Source organism: Arachis stenosperma, chromosome 6 (genome assembly GCF_014773155.1).
Source record: "Arachis stenosperma cultivar V10309 chromosome 6, arast.V10309.gnm1.PFL2, whole genome shotgun sequence".
NCBI classification, from domain to species: domain Eukaryota; kingdom Viridiplantae; phylum Streptophyta; class Magnoliopsida; order Fabales; family Fabaceae; genus Arachis; species Arachis stenosperma.
In genome coordinates this window covers 49,937,788-49,956,952 of record NC_080382.1, presented here as the reverse complement: position 1 = coordinate 49,956,952, position 19,165 = coordinate 49,937,788, and the positions used below count along the sequence as shown (strand labels likewise).

Below are 19,165 nucleotides of genomic sequence, written 5' to 3'. Positions count from 1 at the left end.
TTTATTCCCCGTATATGCCTGTGAACACAGTATTCATGTCAATGGAATAGATTCCCAACTTGACTTGGGAGTTGATTGAGTAGAGAACCTTGAGTTGGAAATACTCAAGGGTTAATTTTAATTGGAAGTTGTTGGCTGACTCTCTAGTCTCTAACTCTAATCCTTCCTTAGGAGAGGATTAGGACCTGAGGACAGAGTTAGTTAGTTAGTTACTTGACTTTCCTTTATTCAGTAAAGAATAACTAAGTAGAACAGCAACCTCTTACTATTACACTTGGGAACATCTAACAATGATAGAATTTCCGATTAATCTTCTCCCGGTCAAGCCTTTCATTTTGATTATATAAATTCTCTCGTTAATTTTCATTACTGTAATTTATAATTATTTACTTTTCTATTCTTCCACTCTTAAAATTTTTCGGAAAACTCTTGACCAATAACTCGTACTCTTTTGTCAACTCGTTGGGAGACGACCTAGGATTTCTACTCCAGTATTTTTATTCTTAATTTGTGACAATTCTTTCTAAATTGATAAGCGGAATTTTCGTCGGTTAAGAACTGTACTTACAACGCTATTTTCACTATAAATTCTTAATCGTCAATTTTTCGTCATGTCAGTAATTCAAGGAAAACGTGAAAAAGTGAAATGAACCATTGGGAGTTTCGGGAACCTAACTCCTTATTCTAATATTTCTGACGAAAAAATTTAAATTGCAGACGAATTTTCTATCGGTAATAATTTAATAAAATGTAGCATTTTGTCTATTTAATTACAGATGAATTTTTCATCTGTAACCATTTCTCATGAAAAAAAATTAATTTTACCGACAGAATTATCGACGAATTCTAATTTTCGTCTGTAATTTATGCTAATTAATTTTTTTTTGTTTTTCAACAAAAAATTTTTCTAAAATTCCGTATATATTTCTGTAGAATAAAATTCGTCGGATATATCCATCTGTAACAACTAATTTTCTAGTAGTGTATAAAATATTATTATTGTTATTGTTGTTGTTTTTGTTATCCACTAACTAAAAATATTTTTTTTAATTAATATAATTATACATTATTACTTAAATGCTAATTATAATATAATTATAATAAAAATATTTTTTAAAATAAACTTAAAAAAATAATACATTTATTTTGACAAAAACTAAATATATAAAAAATTGACACCTCACTTTTATTAATTAAAAAAAATTTAATTTTAATATATTAAATAAATTAAAAAAATAAAATATAATTTTTCATTATTAATTTTATAAATAAAATTAAAAATAAATAAAAAATAATAAAAAATTAAAAATTACACTTTTATTCTCTCAATTTTTTTTAACAAAAATCCATCCTATATTTTCCCCCTAGCCTCATTTATCAGCTTACTCTATTATGGGCATTCCTAAGCAGAATAATAAATGTCTTATTTTCTAAAACCATTTTTATTTCTAGCTAATAGAATACATCTTTTGCAATAAGAAAAATAAAATAAGAAAATGTAATCCTTTTCTTTTAATACCTTCACAGCAAAGCTTTATATTTATATTAGACTCCAAAAGTAATACTTAGTTAATAATATATTGTTCGCATACATGCCAAAAAAGTAATAATATTTCGATTTAATTTAATAAAATTTTTATCAGAGATATTTATATATTGAACAATACAATTAGACAAATACTTTATTTTATATTAATAAATTAATACAAAAATTATATACTTATTATACTTCAATATTTAAAATTTAATTATTATTTATCAAAATTAAAAATCTAACATAATCTAATATTTAATATATTTTTAAAATTATTCTTGCGTTAATATTCTCACAAGGTAAAAGAACTTCACATTTCATTTAACCAGCAGTATTGTAAATAATAGTACAACTTCCAAGTCAAACCAAAACGAAAACAGAAAAAACTATAGAACCACATGACACAAATATCGGAAATTAGCAACAAATTATTGATTGATTGATCAAGCATTGATATTGATGAGTGTTAATTATTAGAAGATTGTTGCAAGCGAGGATCAACATCAACCCTAGCAACACCTTTATCCTCCGCAGCTTTGGCCATTTCAACCTCACCCTTCACCAGCTCCCTCAGAACATCTTCCTCCTCATCAACATAGTTTGGATCCTTCTCGTCGATGGCCGCCGGAGCTGCGTTGAGCTCGTTGTCCGCCATGTCAGCAGGACCCTCCCACGTGTACTTCCCTCCACGGCCGGACTTTGGCGGCGGCCTCCCGATTCCGATGCCGTCAGCAGGGTGGCGCTCCATGCGCTGTACGCCCTTGTCGACGAGCTTCTTCTCCACGTACTTGACGGTGTCCACGTTGTGAGTTTCGAGTTCGGTCTTCTCCACCTTCTTCCTTCCTTCTCCGTCGCGACTCACCGCTCGAATCGTCACTTTCTCTTGCCTGTCATCGATCGGCTTCATCTTTTCGATCAATTGATCGCTCCTTTTCTTCGGTAGCTTCTGTGTTACAATGATTTGTGATGCTCTGCACTGCGTGTTATTGACAGTTTTGTGGTGAGTTGTTATATATATATTTATATATACAAGTTGTCTAGTGTCTGGAACGGTTGGAGAAGGAAACTAGAAAGTGCTGGAACGGTAGCAAATGTTTCCGGGGTATGCTAGAAGTATCGGCCACGTGACACAAATCATGAGTGGCTGTACACGTGGCAGTAGCTTGTTAATGTCAAAGCATCTGCGCAATTTTTTGACAAGTAGAAGAAAATTTGAATACAGACAATGTCACGCAGGACATTTTAGTAGTTTTGATTATCATTTAATTAGAAAGGAATAAATAATTTTTTAATCTTTTTTTCGCATACATTTTTAATCTTAATCATTGAAAAATACTTTTAAATCACTAACGTCTTTAAAAGTTGAATGGATTAGTTCTTCCATCCAAATGTCTCCATCAGAACTAATGAAAAAATCTGACGTGACTGCCGTAATGCTTGTCACATATACGCGTTGCTGTAAATTTCGCAAATTTCTATTTTTTCATAAATTCACCACTTTGCATTCTTGTCTTCAAAATTTTAAATCACTCAAACAAACATATCAAGGTATGGAATACAAGAAAAGTAAATTAAATTTAGTAATTTAATAGCCTAGAAAGCATGTTTTCAACCATTAAGCACATTTAGGAGAAATTCACAAAACCATGCTATTTTAGTTAATAAATGTGAAAAAAGTTCATAAAATTCACTAAATTCAATACAATATAAACTATAAAATTGTGGTTTATATACTTTCCCATTTTTAAACTCTTGTGGTTCATCAACTAATATGCAAAATACGTCTACCTACTTGGTTAAAAATGAATCAATCTCCAAGAACATATATGAACAAGTAGAGCTAAGATAGTATGATGATTTATGAATTCCACTAACTCAAAACTCAAAATAAAGTATAAATACACTTGCAAGAAGAAAGCTCATGAAAGTAAGGAACAAGGGATTGAACATCGAATCCTCACCGAAATTGTTTGCACTTTAATCTCTCTAGTGTTTGAGGGTCGATTCTCTCAATTCTCTACTAATCTTACTTTCTAAGGCTTTCTCTTCTTCTACCAATCAACATATATTCAATGTATGGATACACATATCAAGTGGTCTTTTCAAGGGTAGTAATGGAGTTACGGCTAAATTTAATTTACTTTTCTCCCATTAATGGAGTTACGGCTAAATTTAATTTACTTTTCTCCCATTCGATGCCTTGATATGCTTGTTTGAGTGATTAAAAGTTTTGAAGGTAAGAATGGCTGGAAAGAAATGAAAAAAAAAACATGCAAAGTGGAGAATTCATGAAGAAATGAAGATTTGCTGAATTCATGGCAACGCATACGCGTGAGAGGGAAGTCTGCCAGGCGACGCGTACGCATGACCCACGCGTACGCGTGACAAGCATTACGGGAGCCATGTCGGACTTTTTCATTGGGTCGGACGGAGGCATTTGGGCGGAGGGACTTATCTGTCTAACTTTTAAGAATGTCAGGGACTTAAAAGTATTTTTCGATGGTCAGGGACAAAAATATCTGCGAAAAAAAAGGTCAGGACCTATTTGTCCTTTTTTCTTATTTAATTATTATAAAAATTTTATTAATTTATGTGTAAATTTTAAAAGATACTAGTATAAATTATATTAATTTATGTATATAAAATTTTGATAAATATAGGTGTAAAAATATATGTAAATATACGTATAAATTATTGCTTATAAAAAATAATAATACTTGTTAGTTATGTTCTACAATGGTCCACGAACACGCTCATTCTTTAGCTATAGAGAGACTTTTGAATTGCAAGGTACCAATTTTAATAAAACTTTATAATCAAGCAAAATACTTAATCAAGTTGTTATATGTGCAAAAAGTTACGCATGATCATGGTGAGGGGCATACTGAACCAGAAAAAACTGAGAGTAGAATAAAAATTGAAACTTGCAATAATAATGATGAGTCATACACATTACGACGCTAACTGTTTGATTTATATAGCGAAACAATTCTAACTAACTCCTATACAATTTGATATAACTAATTATAGCTAATTCAGAGAGGCAAGTGAAAACAAAACAGATTTAACACACTAGCATAAATAATTACTATAAACCACTTATATCCTGTAACACCCTCCCGTAAGCTTGGAGGATTGGGTGCGAAGATGTTCAATAATCTAAGCTTAGAGTGAGCAATAAAGAAAGAGCTAGGTACCAACGGCTTCTTCAAGATATCGACAACCTGATTAGTAGTGGAAATTGGTAGTAGATGTAGCAAGCCTTCTTACAGTTTATCTCACACAATATGACAATCATTCTCGACGTAAAAATTTGGTTAGTAGCAATGTAGATGGCAGAATTATTATCAGAATAAAGATTGATAGCTTTTGTAATTAGTGCTCCCAAGTCCTTTAGAACATAATTTAGCCACTGTGCCTTTCTAATTGCAAAAGCAAGCGCCCTATATTTGGCTTTAGATGATAAAGCAGCCACTGTCAGCTGTTTTTTGCTCTTCCAACTTATAATAGATAGACTAAGATAAAAGTAGTATGCAGAAGTAGATCTCTTAAAATCAGGAGAGTATGTCCAATCTGAATTCGAAAACCTATAAGACTAAGATCTGAATTCACACAAAAAAAGGATCACATAACTGGTGATCCTTTAACGTATCTCAACATTTTATGTGAAGCTTTCATGTGTCTAGCGGTGAGTGTAACATTCCGAAATTTTGAAAATTAAATAATTAATTATTTATGAGTTATTATATTATACTAAGATTTTATTTAAAAAATTATTTTTAACAAAAATAATTATATAAAATTTTATGATTATTGAAGTTTCATTTAATTATAATTTATTTTATTAATTTAAATTATTTATTAAAAATTATTTTGATAGGTAAAATTAAATTAATTGTATTTATTTATTTATTTATTTATTATTATTATTATTATTATTATTATTATTATTATTATTATTATTATTATTAAAAAACAAAAGAAAGTGGGCCGAAGCTATTTTGAAGCAAAGGAAAGATAAGAAAACATGAATCAAACTAAAAGCATGACACCTCAATAGTTTCATTTATAAAGTATCATATAATCATATGATGATCTTCAATTGGCTTCATTTATTTTTTTTTTCTTTCATACGGTAAGAGAGGGAGAGACCGAACTTGCATGGATTCCACCAAGAACTTTTGGCTTCGATTTATTACGATCTATAACTTTAATAAAATATTTAATTCGAAAAAAATGTTCATATTCTCTTTTTTTACATGTTGACATTTTTTTATCTGATAAAAATTAACACGTAGCTCTTTTTCTCTGAGTTCAACTAATTGAAGTTTTAGGAGGTACAGATAATTTCTAACATTTTCTTCTTCAACAACTCTATCAAAAAACTATTCCAAAATTTTGAGTATTTTAATTTCGTAAGAAAGTAGAGTTTCGATAAATTCTCACCAATTAAATCTGTATTGGATAGATGAATAGTTGTTGTGATTGATCATTAATGGAATTTGATTGACCTTATATTGAATTTTATTGATATATTGTTATATGTGATTAAACTTATGATTTGGTCATGTTTGTGCTGCCCAAACTGTGATAATGAGGCTAATTTGGGACTGTAATTGTATTAGTTTTTGAATAAAATGGTTGAGGTTTAACGGCCGAGAAATTAAATTAAAAGTTGTGAAAAATCGGTAATCGTAAAACTCAAAAATGGATTAAGATTTAAATGTATATTTTTAGAAAGAAAATAAGGAGGGTTTCGGTTCTTGGTGAAGAGAAGAATCAGCCAAGAAGAATTATTTTGGAGGAAATATACTCGTATTTTTATGAAAAGATTGAGTTTAATATTATAATTATATAAGTTTTTCGGGTATTTTGGGTAATAAATAAAGTTCAGAGATAAAACAAATATTTTATAAAAGTTGAGGGTTATTTATATAAATATGAAACAAAGTGAAGGTTTAAATATAATTTTATGAAAAATTGAAGTCAAAAATAAAATATCAAAGAATTCATGATTTAGAAAGTAACTAATAAAAGTTTAAAAATAAGGTTTTATAAAATAAGTTTTAAGAGTATTATAAATATTATTTTAAATATTTATTTAAAATTACTCATTTACATTAGAGTAAATTATTATTACAGATTATTATTTATCAAGATATTATTTTATAAGAATACTATTGTATATATTATGAAAAATAAAGCAAATAATGGTAAACATACAAGTTTTTCTAAAAGTTTTAGAAAGACAAATCTAAACTAAGGATCTCATGATCGCCTCTTCATAAAACATTTAGGGAAAGATGAGGGAAGAGTGTGAAGATAGTATTTGATGTTAAAAGTAAGGAATTAAAAGAATGATGAGAAAAGAAAAAAAAAGAAAAGAATATATATATTAGTTAAAGGGATCTCTGCTACATGACAGCAGAGAGCAAAAGATTAAAAGAATTTAAAGAACCTATGGCACAGGAGAGCAAAAATAGAAAAGAAAAAAGAAAGAACAAAAAGAAAAGGAGAGAAGCAGAGATGATTGTTTACCTGCTGAAATCGAGCAAAGATATGGTAGTGAGTCCACCGAGATTTGCTTTCTAGAGATACATCGGCCAATTCAAGGGATGCTTGCACCTATAAGACAGAGGTTTCTTAAAGAGGTTATGACACTGGAAACCAAACTCGGACAAAGGTTGCTGAGTTACATCGGGAGCGGGTCGAAACCGACAGATGAGCTCATTACCTGCACTACGGATAGACATGCATCATACTTGCTTACGCATACTTATTTGTGATTGTGTTTTCTATGATTGTGTGTGCTTGTGTTTGAATTTTTTGTTCTTTAGTTGTTGAATTAGATGATACTGATGACCAAATTTCACTACCACATATAATGAATCCGTTCTTTGGCAAGCGCACCAAATTATCGTCAAATAATAACCCACAATGGAGTGGGGTCAAATCTCACAGAGATTAACGGATTAAGCAATTAATATTTAATTGATTATTCTAGTTAGACAAATCATTAAGGAGTGATGAGCAATATGAAAAGTAAATGACATAAAAGTAAAGAAAACAATATAGTGCAAGAAAGTAAATGACAAGAATATAAAGTACAAGAAAGTAAAGAGCTGGAAGTGTAAAGTGCAGAAAATGTAAATAACCATAACGTAAATAAAAGAAAGAAAGATAAAATAAGCATTGGGATCAAAAGATATTACATTCTTCAGATTAATTGATTTCATCTCATCTTCAATCATGCAACTCATTGACCTCTTGGCAATCATGAGTGATTGAGTCCCAATTCCTTGGTTACTCAATCTCCCCAATATTGATCAATAGCCAATACCTTAGTCTAATTGCTCATGAGAAGAGATGAAACTTGGTCCCTGATTATACCACACATCATCACAGATCCAAATAGTGGGTGGATTATATGTCACCATATCCAATTCCAAAACCCAAATCTACTCAAGTGTGAGAAAGAATTTCAAGCATGGTTTTATGATTCCTCTTCCAAGGATTTCAAGCATGGTTTTATGATTCCTCTTCCAAGGTTCACATAAAACCAAGTTCATTCAACCTCTTTCCCATGATGATTGAATGCTAGAATGAAGAACAAAATTCTTTCTAGTAAATCAAAGAGAGATGAAGAGAAGAAGAAGAAGAAAAATAAATTAATCTATTAAATTGCAATAGAGCTCTCTTTTCCGATGGAAAGAGTTAGTAACTAAAATATTTATAAAGTGATATGGAAGAACATGGAGGAGAGAAGAGAAGGGTGAGAAGAGGGAGTCCAAAGACCCCTCTCTAGCAGAAATTGTTGATCCACCCCCCGTCCCTAATTCTATGAAACTAAGGCCTTTATATAAGCTCTCCTAATTTACAAACTTAAATGAAATTGAAAGCAAATTACAATGAAATGAAAATGAACTATTCTAGATACTTCTTGTGGCCTTGATTGGTTGACAATTTTACGCTTGAATGAGAGTTGAAGTGGGCTTGGTTGAAGGTTGGGGGTTGCAGGAAGAAGTTGAAGTGCCACACCCACTTGAATTTGCTCTTTGGAGTACGACCCACTTTGCAACATTAAAAGTATGGAGTTGTTTGGGCCTTAAATTGAATACCCATGAAGAACGAAACTCTCGCGTGATCTAGAATTTTCACAAATAAATTTCCGTTGTAAGTATAGATTCTAGACCAACAAGAATTCCTTTCTTACAAAAGTTTGGTTGTCACAAATAACAAACCCAATAAAATTTATAAACCGAAGTATTCAAATCTCGAGTCGTCTTCTCAAGGAATTGCAGGGAAGTATGATTTATTATTGGTTATGGAAAATAGTATTTTTGGGTTTTTGAAAGGTTGAACGAGAAAAATAGATTGCAAGAAATTAAATCAATAGCAAAGAAACTCTTGGCAAGGTATGAAAACTGGAAGTTCTATCCTAGTTATCCTTATCAATGGTGATGAGAATTATATTTTTGCTCTCATTTAGTCAACCTCTAACTTTGAAGGTAAGTCAAGTGGATAAATCAATTTAACACCTAAAGTCCTAGTCAACTCCTAAGGAAAGACTAGAGTTATAGGAATCTAAATCAATTAGCAAAGATAACAATTATCAATCACGATGAGTTTGATAACTCAAGAGTCACCAATTAATCAACTAGAACCAAGAATACAAGAAACTAAATAAAAGTCATATGTCTGAAATACCTCAAATATTAATAAAAGAAATAAAATCCAACATAGAAAAGTTCATAAGTCAAATTGGGGAAATAAAAGGAACATTAAACCTGTGATGAAGAGAAGTAGTCTGAACATAATAGAAATCCTAAATCCTAATCCTAATTTGACAGAGAGAGGAGAGAACCTCTCTCTCTAAAAACTACATCTAAAAATCTAAAATTGTGTGTTATGAATGTATGATGTATCAAGTATGGACGCATTCCCCCACTTTATAGCCTCTAATCTGTGTTTTTCGGGCCGAAAACTGGGTCAAAAACAGGGTCGCGGCAAAGTGATGCGGAGGCGTCATCCACGCATTTGCGTGGATTGAAATTCGCAAATGCGACACGTGCGCGTCATCCACGCGTCTGCATCGCCTAACTTTGTGGCAGCTATGGCAAATTCTATATCGAATCGAAGCCCGGGACGTTAGCTTTCTAACGCAACTAAAACCGCATCATTTGGACCTCTGTAGCTCAAGTTATGGTCAATTTAGTACCAAGAGGTCAGGCAAATTATATAACTGATAAGTTTTGCATGCTTCCTTTCCATCTTCTGAGCCATTCCTGCCCTGTAATATCTGAAAACACTTAACATACATATCAAGGCATCGAATGGTAATAAGAGATGATTAAAATACACAAATTAAAGACTCTAGGAAGCATGTTTTCAATCATAGAACAAATTCTGGGAAGGAATTGTAAAACTATGCAAATAGTATGAATAAGTGGGTAAAGAGTTGATAAAAACCACTCAATTGAGCACAAGATAAACCATAAAATAGTGGTTTATCAACCTCCCCACACTTAAACATTAGTATGTCCTCATGCTAAGCTCAAGAGAAGCTATAAAGAATGAATGGGGAAAGTAAAACTCATGAGATGCAACCTATGAATACAACTATATGCTATGATGATTCTACCTACTTGGTTAAAAGTAAACAAGTTCTTCAAGACAAACATAAATCAAATTCCACTAATTCAAATTGTACAATAAAAAGCAAGTAAACTTGTAAGAAGATAGCTCATGAAAGCAGGAAACATAGAATCAAACATTGAACCCTCACTGGTAGTGTATATGCACTCTAATCGCTCAAGTGTCTAGGGTTAATTCACTCTACTTCTTCTCTAGTCATGCTTTCTAAACTTTGTTCTTCATCTAACAAATCAACAAATATTTAATATACCAATGCATACATCATGAGGTCTTTTCAAGGTTGTAATGGGGCTAAGGTAAGGGTGAGGGTATATGTATGGCCAAGTGAGCTATAAATTGAATCTTTGACTAGTCTAAGATCTCACCTAACATATACATACTCTATAAAATTTTAAATTATGCCTAGTTACCCAAAATTCCCACTTTTGTATAATTCCCATACTCATGTACCAAATTTTTTATATTTCTTTACTTTTATCACATGTGCATTGATCTTTATTAAAGCTTAACATTGAGGTAATTTTATCCCCTTATTCACTTACTTATATTTTTTTATTTTTATTTATTTTTTATTTTTTATTTTTTATTTTTTATTTTTTCTGGTTTTACATGAGTAGCTTCCCAAATTCCCAATATTAAAATAAATTAGAAACATGATACATTCCCTTATTAACCCATGTTTCCACAGTTTCCCCACACTTAGTTGATGCACAATCTCTATCTTAAGCTAACCAAAGATTCAATTGGGGTAATTAATTATTTTTCCACTTAAGTGGTTAATAAATGGGATTAAAAGGCTCAAAGTGGTTAACAAATGTGACATAAAAGGGTAGGCTTATTTGGGAGAAGTGAGCTAAAACAAGTAATGGCCTCAATCATATGCAAGCATGTAAATATACTAAATAATGGACATATATACTGAAACAAAGTAAAGATTCCAATCATAGAGAAGAAAACACACAAGAATAAAATATTATGGTTAAATAATGTAACCATGCAATTAAGCTCAAAATCTCACAGGTTGTGTGTTCTTTGGCTCAAAAAACTATGTTCCAAATACAACTTCAAACAAATTTAACACATAGAAAATTTTAATTTTTAATTTAAATTAGTGAAATTTTTTTTTTCAAAAATAGGATCCTAGAAAGAAACTTATTATTTTTCAACCAAGTAGTACTTAAATGCATAAAATCAAACAAACATGCAATGAAACATGCAAATGCAACAACTAACAAATTAACATTGGTGTTGAAGAAAAGAAAAAAAGAAGTAACTAACCCACGGAGATCAGTATCGACCTCTCCACACTTAAATATTGCACTGTCCTCGGTGCATGATAAGATGTACAAGTGGACGAGCTACTCCAACTATTGCTTTTTCTCTAAAGATTGTACGGTAGACTTGTTTACTGCTCCAGTTAGAAACTTTTCTTTTTTCCTCTTGGTGACCAGCCTGAAAGAGGAGAAAAAAAGGAAGGGACAGAAGCCACAAGAAAAGATATGAAAAGAGATAAAACATATGTTGCTTGTGCCAAAGAATAAGGTGCTCAATTACATGGTAGCTACAACATGTAAGTGAGAAAATAATGGAAGCGCATGGCATGTCAACTGAATAGCAAACAAGTTAAGAAGCATGATGATCTCGAATTCACACCCCATTCAAAAATTAGTGAATTAGTTCTTTTGGCAAGCGCACCAAAATTATCCCAAGTAATAACCCACGGTGGAGTGGGATCGTATCCACAGAGATTGGCAAATTCAAGCAGTTTTAATTGGTTGATGAATTAGTCAAGCGGATCAATAAGATTGTGAAGTGCAGAATTGTAAATTACATAAATGTAAATGACTAAAATATAAAGAAAAGCGAGAAAGTGCAGAATCAAAAATTGCAGAATGTAAAGTGCTGAATCATAAATGACTTGAATGTAAATGGGAGTGGGCAATTGCTGAATGTAAAAATTAAGCAGTAAAGAAATAGATAGATAAGAATGGGGAAGTTCATTGAGATTGGGAGATGTTGTCTCTTTGGATCGAATCTAGCTTATATCCTCTTTAATCATGCAACTCATTGACCTCTTGACAATCATGATTGATTGAGCCCCAATCCCTTGGTGACTCAATCTCTCAGATCTTGATCAATAGCCAATTTCTTGGTCTAATTGCTCATGAAGAGAGATATGCTTGGTCCCTGATTATACCACACACCCTTATAGGTCCAGGTAGAGGGAGGATTATATGTCACGTATCCAAACACCAAAACCCAGATTCTACTCAAGTGTGAGAAGGGATTTCAAGCATGGTTTCATGTTTCCTTTCCCAAGGTTCCCATGAAACACAATTGCATTCAATCTCTTTCCCAAGATAATTGAACACTAAGCATTAAGAACAAAATTCCTTCTAGCAAATCAAAGAGAAGATGAAGAGAAGAAGAATTTTACTATTATCAATCCATCAAGTACAGCAGAGCTCCCTCTCTCAATGAGAGGGAAGTTAGCTACTCATAGCTCAAAAAGTACTCAAAAGTGAAGTGTAAAAGTGGATCTAAAACTGACTGCTTAACCCCCCTTTAGTACTCCTTGGGGGTATATATACTACTCCTAGTAAAAATAAAAGAATTACAAAAGTGAAAAAGGAAAATTACATTTTGGAGGGAAAAGAAAACACTCAATAAGCATGACTTCCCAGCTAGCGTGTGGCTGACGCTTCACTAGCGTGTCACATGCCCTTTGATTTTTGCTTGGCGTGCCACGCCCAATCCTTCAAGTGGCACGCTCATCCCTTTGTCAAACTTGGCGTGCCACGCCTTCGAACTCAAGTGGCACGCCATAGTGGAGTTCTTGTGTTGGCGTGTCACACCTTCGAAGTCAAGTGGCACGCCCTTGCCTTTTCCACTTCTCCTTGCCTTTGGAAACTTGAACTAGCATGGCACGCCCAGGGTCTGGCGTGCCACGCCCAGGGTCTGGCGTGCCACGCCCTTGCTATATGCTTGGCTAAGCTCCTCTGGAAAGTTGCACTAGCATGGCACGCCCAAGGTCTGGCGTGTTACGCCCCTTTGTGAGTGAGTGGTTCCTCTGTTTGGCGTGCCAAGCCACGAACTCAAGTGGCACGCCCCAATGCTTTTTTGCCCTCTGAATGACACTGGCGTGCCACGCCTGGTTGCTCAAGTGGCACGCCTATGTGAAGAATGGTGAATGGCGTGCCACAACTTCAATACCAAGTGGCACGCCCCATGTAATTGGCCTCTTTCATCCTCTCTGGAAACTTCTACCAGCGTGCCACGCCCATAATCTTGCCTTGACTCCAGTGGTTGGTGTGCCATGCCTCAGCTTCATGTGGCATGCCAAAGTGAGATGCTTGGGTTGGCGTGCCACGCCTTCAATACCAAGTGGCATGCCCATCCCTTGCTTTGGTTTCTTTGTACATTGGCGTGCCACGCCTGGTTGCTCAAGTGGCACGCCTAAGTGAGATTGAGAGGTTGGCATGCCACGCCTTCGACTTCAAGTGGCACGCCTAGTCTTTAGTTGCCTTCAGATCATTCTCTTGATTATTGTACCAGCGTGCCATGCCATGCTGCTCAAGTAGCACGCCCATGCATTTGTGCACTCTTCAAGCTTGGCGTGCCACGCCTGAGTTCTCAAGTGGCACGCCCAAGTGACTTCTTGTAACTGGCGTGCCACGCCTTCGACACCATGAAGCACTCCATAGTGGAGGTTCTTCTTAAGATGGTGAGTTGGCGTGCCACGCCCTTTTGCTCAAGTGGCATGCCCATAGTAGTTGATGGGTCAGGCGTGCCATGCCCAACCTGGCGTGCCACGCCCCTTTTGTGTCCTCCATTTTTGCTCTCTGGAATTTTGTATTAGCGTGCCACGCCCAGTCCCTGGCGTGCCATGCCCATATGCATGCTTGGACTTCTTCTCTGGATTTTAGTACTGGCGTGCCACGCTAGTGCATTTTTATGGCATTTGCTCCAAGTGGCACGCCAGTTTCACACGCCCAGCTTCTTGTTTGTCTTCTTCCCATTTTTGATAACCTTTTTCACCTGAAATTTAGCACAACCCATCTCAAAATAGTGTACCATAATATTCATCAAATAATGCATGAATTGTACTGATCAAATGAGATTTATGTTCTTTTATGGTCTTCTTTATACAAGAAAGAACGGTAGATGATGCAAGTCAACAAAGCACCTAAAATAATGCAGGAAATATGCAACAGATGAGTAAGAAGATTTTAACACCAATGTAAAAAAAAAACAAATATAGAAAAGAAAGGAAGAAGAAGAGGAAGAAGAAAAGAAGGAAAGAAGGAGGAAATAGTAAAGAGATACGAAGAAAAAGAATGAATAAGATGAAGAATGAAGATAATAGAGGAAAGAAAATAAGGAAGAAGAAAGAATTAAGAAAGGGGAAAGAAAAAAGATTAAGAAAAGATAAGATAGTTGGTGTTGGGATGGATAAGCTGTGCGACGCAGGTGACGTGGACGCGTGCGTCACGCGATCGCGTGGACTGCGCTGGGCTCATGTGACGCAGATGCATAGGACGCGCAGTAGCGTGGTTTGGTTGGTGCTTCCAGCACCATTCCAGCAACATTCCAGCACAACTTTCTGTCTAAATACATTTTTATGTCGATTCCGCAGGCCACGCATACGCGTGGGTGACGCAGACGCGTGGGAGCTGGGTTTTGCAAATTGTGCGGATGCGTCAGTGACACGTTCGCGTGGGCTAGTTTGTGCCTATGGCACGCCTCCAGCCGCACTTCTGCGTAACTCTCTGTTTCTTTTCTTCATAGTTTCGAAGGCACTATGACGCGAGTGCGTTAGTGACGCTGGCGCGTCGCATGCCTTAATCCTTTTTTTTTTTATAATAATGCAGTATGCAGAATTCAATACTTATATGAATGTTATGCATGATTCCAGGTCCAATCAAAACTCAAAAATAAACAAAATAGACCAGAATTAAAATTGAAAAAGGAACGATCATACCATGGTGGGTTGTCTCCCACCTAGCACTTTTAGTTAAAGTCCTTAAGTTGGACATGTGGTGAGCTCCTTGTTATGGTGGCTTGTGCTTGTATTCATCCAAAAATCTCCACCAATGTTTGGAATTCCAGTAGCCTCCGGGATTCCAAACTAGGCGCAGAAAGCCTTCAAACAAGTTAAAGCAAGTGACAAGGCCCCAAGAGTGTTGATTGCCAGAATGAATTCCGGGGTCCCAAACCTTGCTTTTGCATCGGTCTTCTTGTTGATCATTATGATTCCATCCGGGTAGCAAGCAATCTGAATTCTCACTAAAGTGGCCAAACAACTTCCTAGACCCATTCAGTTGAGCTCTACACCAACCTTTGCGTTTAAACTTAAAGCTTCCAACCGTAATGAACCTTGCAGGACAATTCTTACCACTGACTACCTTCCTCTTACTCATAATGCCACAAAGAGCTCTAAGTTGACCATCCGTCTCCAGTAGCCCATATTCAAGTAGAATTAGAAAGCTAAGGGATATGAATTTTACCCACTTGAATGTTGTGAAGGATGATAGCAACTTAGGGGGAGGGGTTTCTAATGAACTTGCAAGCTCCACTCCTTTGTGTTCTTCTTTGACAACTACCACCTCTTTGCAAGCTTCTTCAATATCAACCTCTTCCTCTTGGTAGCTTTTTTCCAATTCAATCTCTTTTTCACTGCTCACCAAGGGCATGGGAGGTTGTGCCTCTTCTTCTTTAATCTCCATGTAAAGTCCAATGGGAGAGGATTCAAATGTAGATAAGAATTCATTAATGATTGAATCCATCTCTTGATCGTCTCCTTCAAAGTCTTCAACCATGATATACCTTGGAGGTTGTACACCCTCCTCAACATCAAATTCAAACTTCTTAGAAGGGGGCTCTGTGACTTGAGTTTCCCATGAAAGTTCCGCATCTCCTAAGTCTTCAACCACTTCTTCCTATTCAATGGCAGGCGTAGCTTCTTCCAAATGTTCCAATACCAAATCGTGCTGCTCACTGTCCACCGGAGTTTCTAACTTCTCCTTCATGCCACGTTCTTCAGTAGATTCTCCACATGAAGCCATGGGGGTTCCTTGAATGTCCAAACGTCGGGAAGGTAATCGATTTATCGCTTGATCCAGTTGGTGAAGGGTTGCATGAAATTTTTTTACTGTTTCCTTGAGACGATCCCTTGATTCTTGTTGCGCTCGGCTATCATAAGTATGATCATAGTGCTCTTGGATTGATGGATATTTAGATGGTGTATATCGAGGTGGTGGTTCTTGGGAGTAATTGGAGTGGTTCTATATATGGTTCATACGGTTCATAGGGTGGTTGGTATGGTGGATATGGGTTAGGGTCATATGGAGGTGAATGGTTGTAGAGGGCTTGTGAGTATGGTGGCCCAAGGCTATGTTGATGAGGGGGTTCATAGGCGTATGGTGGTGGTTGTTGATAATCAAAAGAGTGCTCACCATAGCCGTTAACTTGGTATGCATCACAGAATGGTTGTTGATAGTCCATTGGAGGCAGTTGTTGCCATGAGGGTTGATCAAATCCTTGCGGCTCCTCCCATCTTTGATTGTTCCAACCTTGATGCGTGTTCTCACTATAGTCTCATCTTCCTACAACATAGTTGAGACCAGACTCATAGCCAAAGGGGTGAGAGTTCATAGTAGTAGGAGAAAAATAAAAACAAAAACTAATAAAAAGAAAATATTTTGAAAAAAAAGATATGATTTTCGAAAAAAAGTAAGATAAGATTTTGAAAAAGATAAGATTGGATTTTGAAAAAGATATGGTTTTTAAAAAAAAAAGATTTGATTTTTTGAAAAATAAGATAAGATAAGATAAAAATTTTAAAATCTGAATTTTATTTTTATTTTTATTTATTTTTTTTATGAAATTTTTGAAAAAATCAATTAAAAAGCAAATATTTACAATAACCAATAATAAGGCACACGTTTGCAATTCCCCGGCAACGGCGGCATTTTTGAAGAACGAAACTCTCACGCGATCTAGAATTTTCACAAATAAACTCCTGTGGTAAGTATAGCTTCTAGACCGACAAGAATTCCTTTCTTTCAAAAGTTTGGTTGTCACAAGTAACAAACCCAATAAAATTTATAAACCGAAGTATTCAAACCTCGGGTCGTCTTCTCAAGGAATTACAGGGAAGTATGATTTATTATTGGTTATGGAAAACAGTATTTTTGGGTTTTTGAAAGGTTGAATGAGAAAAATAGATTGCAGGGAATTAAATCAATAGCAAAGAAACTCTTGGCAAGGTATGAAAACTGGAAGTCCTATCCTAGTTATCCTTATCGATGGTGATGAGAATTATATTTTTGCTTCCACTGAGTCAACCTCTAACTATGAAGGTAAGTCAAGTGGATAAATCAATGATGCCAGGGCATCTTGGCCAGTTTCACTGACCTTTTCTTTACTGTTTTTAGGGTAGTTTCATGCATTTCCTTAGGAAATAAGCTAGTTTTGGGTGGATATTCACTTATACCTTGATTCAAGCATACATTGTGCATTTTACATGATTTCATGAAGATTTTGCATGAGTTTAGTGACAAATTGTATGTTGCATTACCCATGACTTGGACTAGAACTTTGATGCACTCTATTGCTTGATTTCAGGACCAAAGGAAGCAAGGAAAAACCACTTAGCAGTCACGTTAATCTAATTAACGTGGCCACTAACGTGGAATGGGAGGTAACTTGCAAGGTTAATGAGAAAAGTGATTGCCAATAACGCTCTCGAAGCCATCATTGCCCACGTTAAGAGTCATGTTAACTAAGTTAACGTGAACTCTAACGTGAAGAAGGGACTTTGAGCCAATGTTAGTGACACTTAACATTATCACTAACGTTGGCCAATGATCATAAGTGGCCACGTTAGAGTCCACGTTAACTTAGTTAACGTGGCCTCTAACGCTAAAAGGGGGAAGGAAGCCAACGTTAGTGACATTCAACATTGTCACTAACGTTGGCCTAAAGTGCAATGTTCCACGTTAACCCCCACGTTAACTTGGTTAACGTGGGAACTAACGTAAGAAGCAAGGGAGGTCGACAACGTTAGTGACACCCAACATTGTCACTAACGTTGGAAGCACCCACAAAACCCCCAAGGTGCCACGTTAACTTTCACATTAACTTAGTTAACGTGGAAGCTAACGTTGATGAGTGAAAGATGAGCCAAAGTTAGTGACACTCAACATTGTCACTAACGTTGGGGATGGCTAAGAATGGCCACGTTAGAAGCCACGTTAACCTAGTTAACGTGGATTCTAACGTGAGATATAGGGGCACATTGGAACGTTAGTGATAATGTTGAGTGTCACTAACGTTCTCGAAGGTTGGCAAGGCCACGTTAGAAGCCACGTTAACCTAGTTAACGTGGACTCTAACGAGAGACATAGGGGCACATTGGAACGTTAGTGACAATGTTGAGTGTCACTAACGTTCTCGAAGGTTGGCAAGGCCACGTTAGAAGCCACGTTAACCTAGTTAACGTGGACTCTAACGTGAGACATAGGGGCACATTGGAATGTTAGTGACAATGTTGAGTGTCACTAACGTTCTCGAACTCATACTTTCACTAAACGTTAACACCCCTAACGTCCTAAACTAAAGTCTATGCCCACTTCACACTTTCTCTCTGCAAGTAAAGCCAAGCCCAAATGAAGAAGAGAACTGCTTCAAACTCAAGATCCAAAGGCCTAAGACTTGAAGAATCAACTAGAAGCTGAGAAGAGTAGTATATATAGGAGTAGCTTTGAATTATTTAAAAAGTTCGGGAAGTTGGAAAATAACACTACTCTCTGTATTTTTTACTTTCTCTGCTCTTCTAGTTCCAGGATGTATTCTCCATCTTTGCTTTCATTTTCTAGAGCTATGAACAACTAAACCCATTTCATTGGGTTAGGGAGCTCTGTTGTAAATTGATGGATCAATAGTAGTTTTCATTATTCTTCTTCTATCTTTTCT

The 19,165-nt window shown here is 35.3% G+C and overlaps 1 protein-coding gene across 1 annotated transcript; it reads right to left on the bottom strand.

Moving 5' to 3' along the window:
* Nucleotides 1-1,834: 1,834 nt before the first annotated feature.
* LOC130936000 (uncharacterized) lies at nt 1,835-2,604 on the bottom strand. Its single transcript, XM_057865960.1, has one exon. The coding sequence runs from the start codon at nt 2,439-2,441 to the stop codon at nt 2,001-2,003; it is 441 nt and encodes a 146-aa protein (XP_057721943.1). The 5' UTR covers nt 2,442-2,604; the 3' UTR covers nt 1,835-2,000.
* Nucleotides 2,605-19,165: the final 16,561 nt, after the last annotated feature.

Bases quoted from the DNA above. Each gene is read 5' to 3' on its own strand.
- LOC130936000 (XM_057865960.1), bottom strand. From the start codon at position 2,441: ATGAAGCCGATCGATGACAGGCAAGAGAAAGTGACGATTCGAGCGGTG.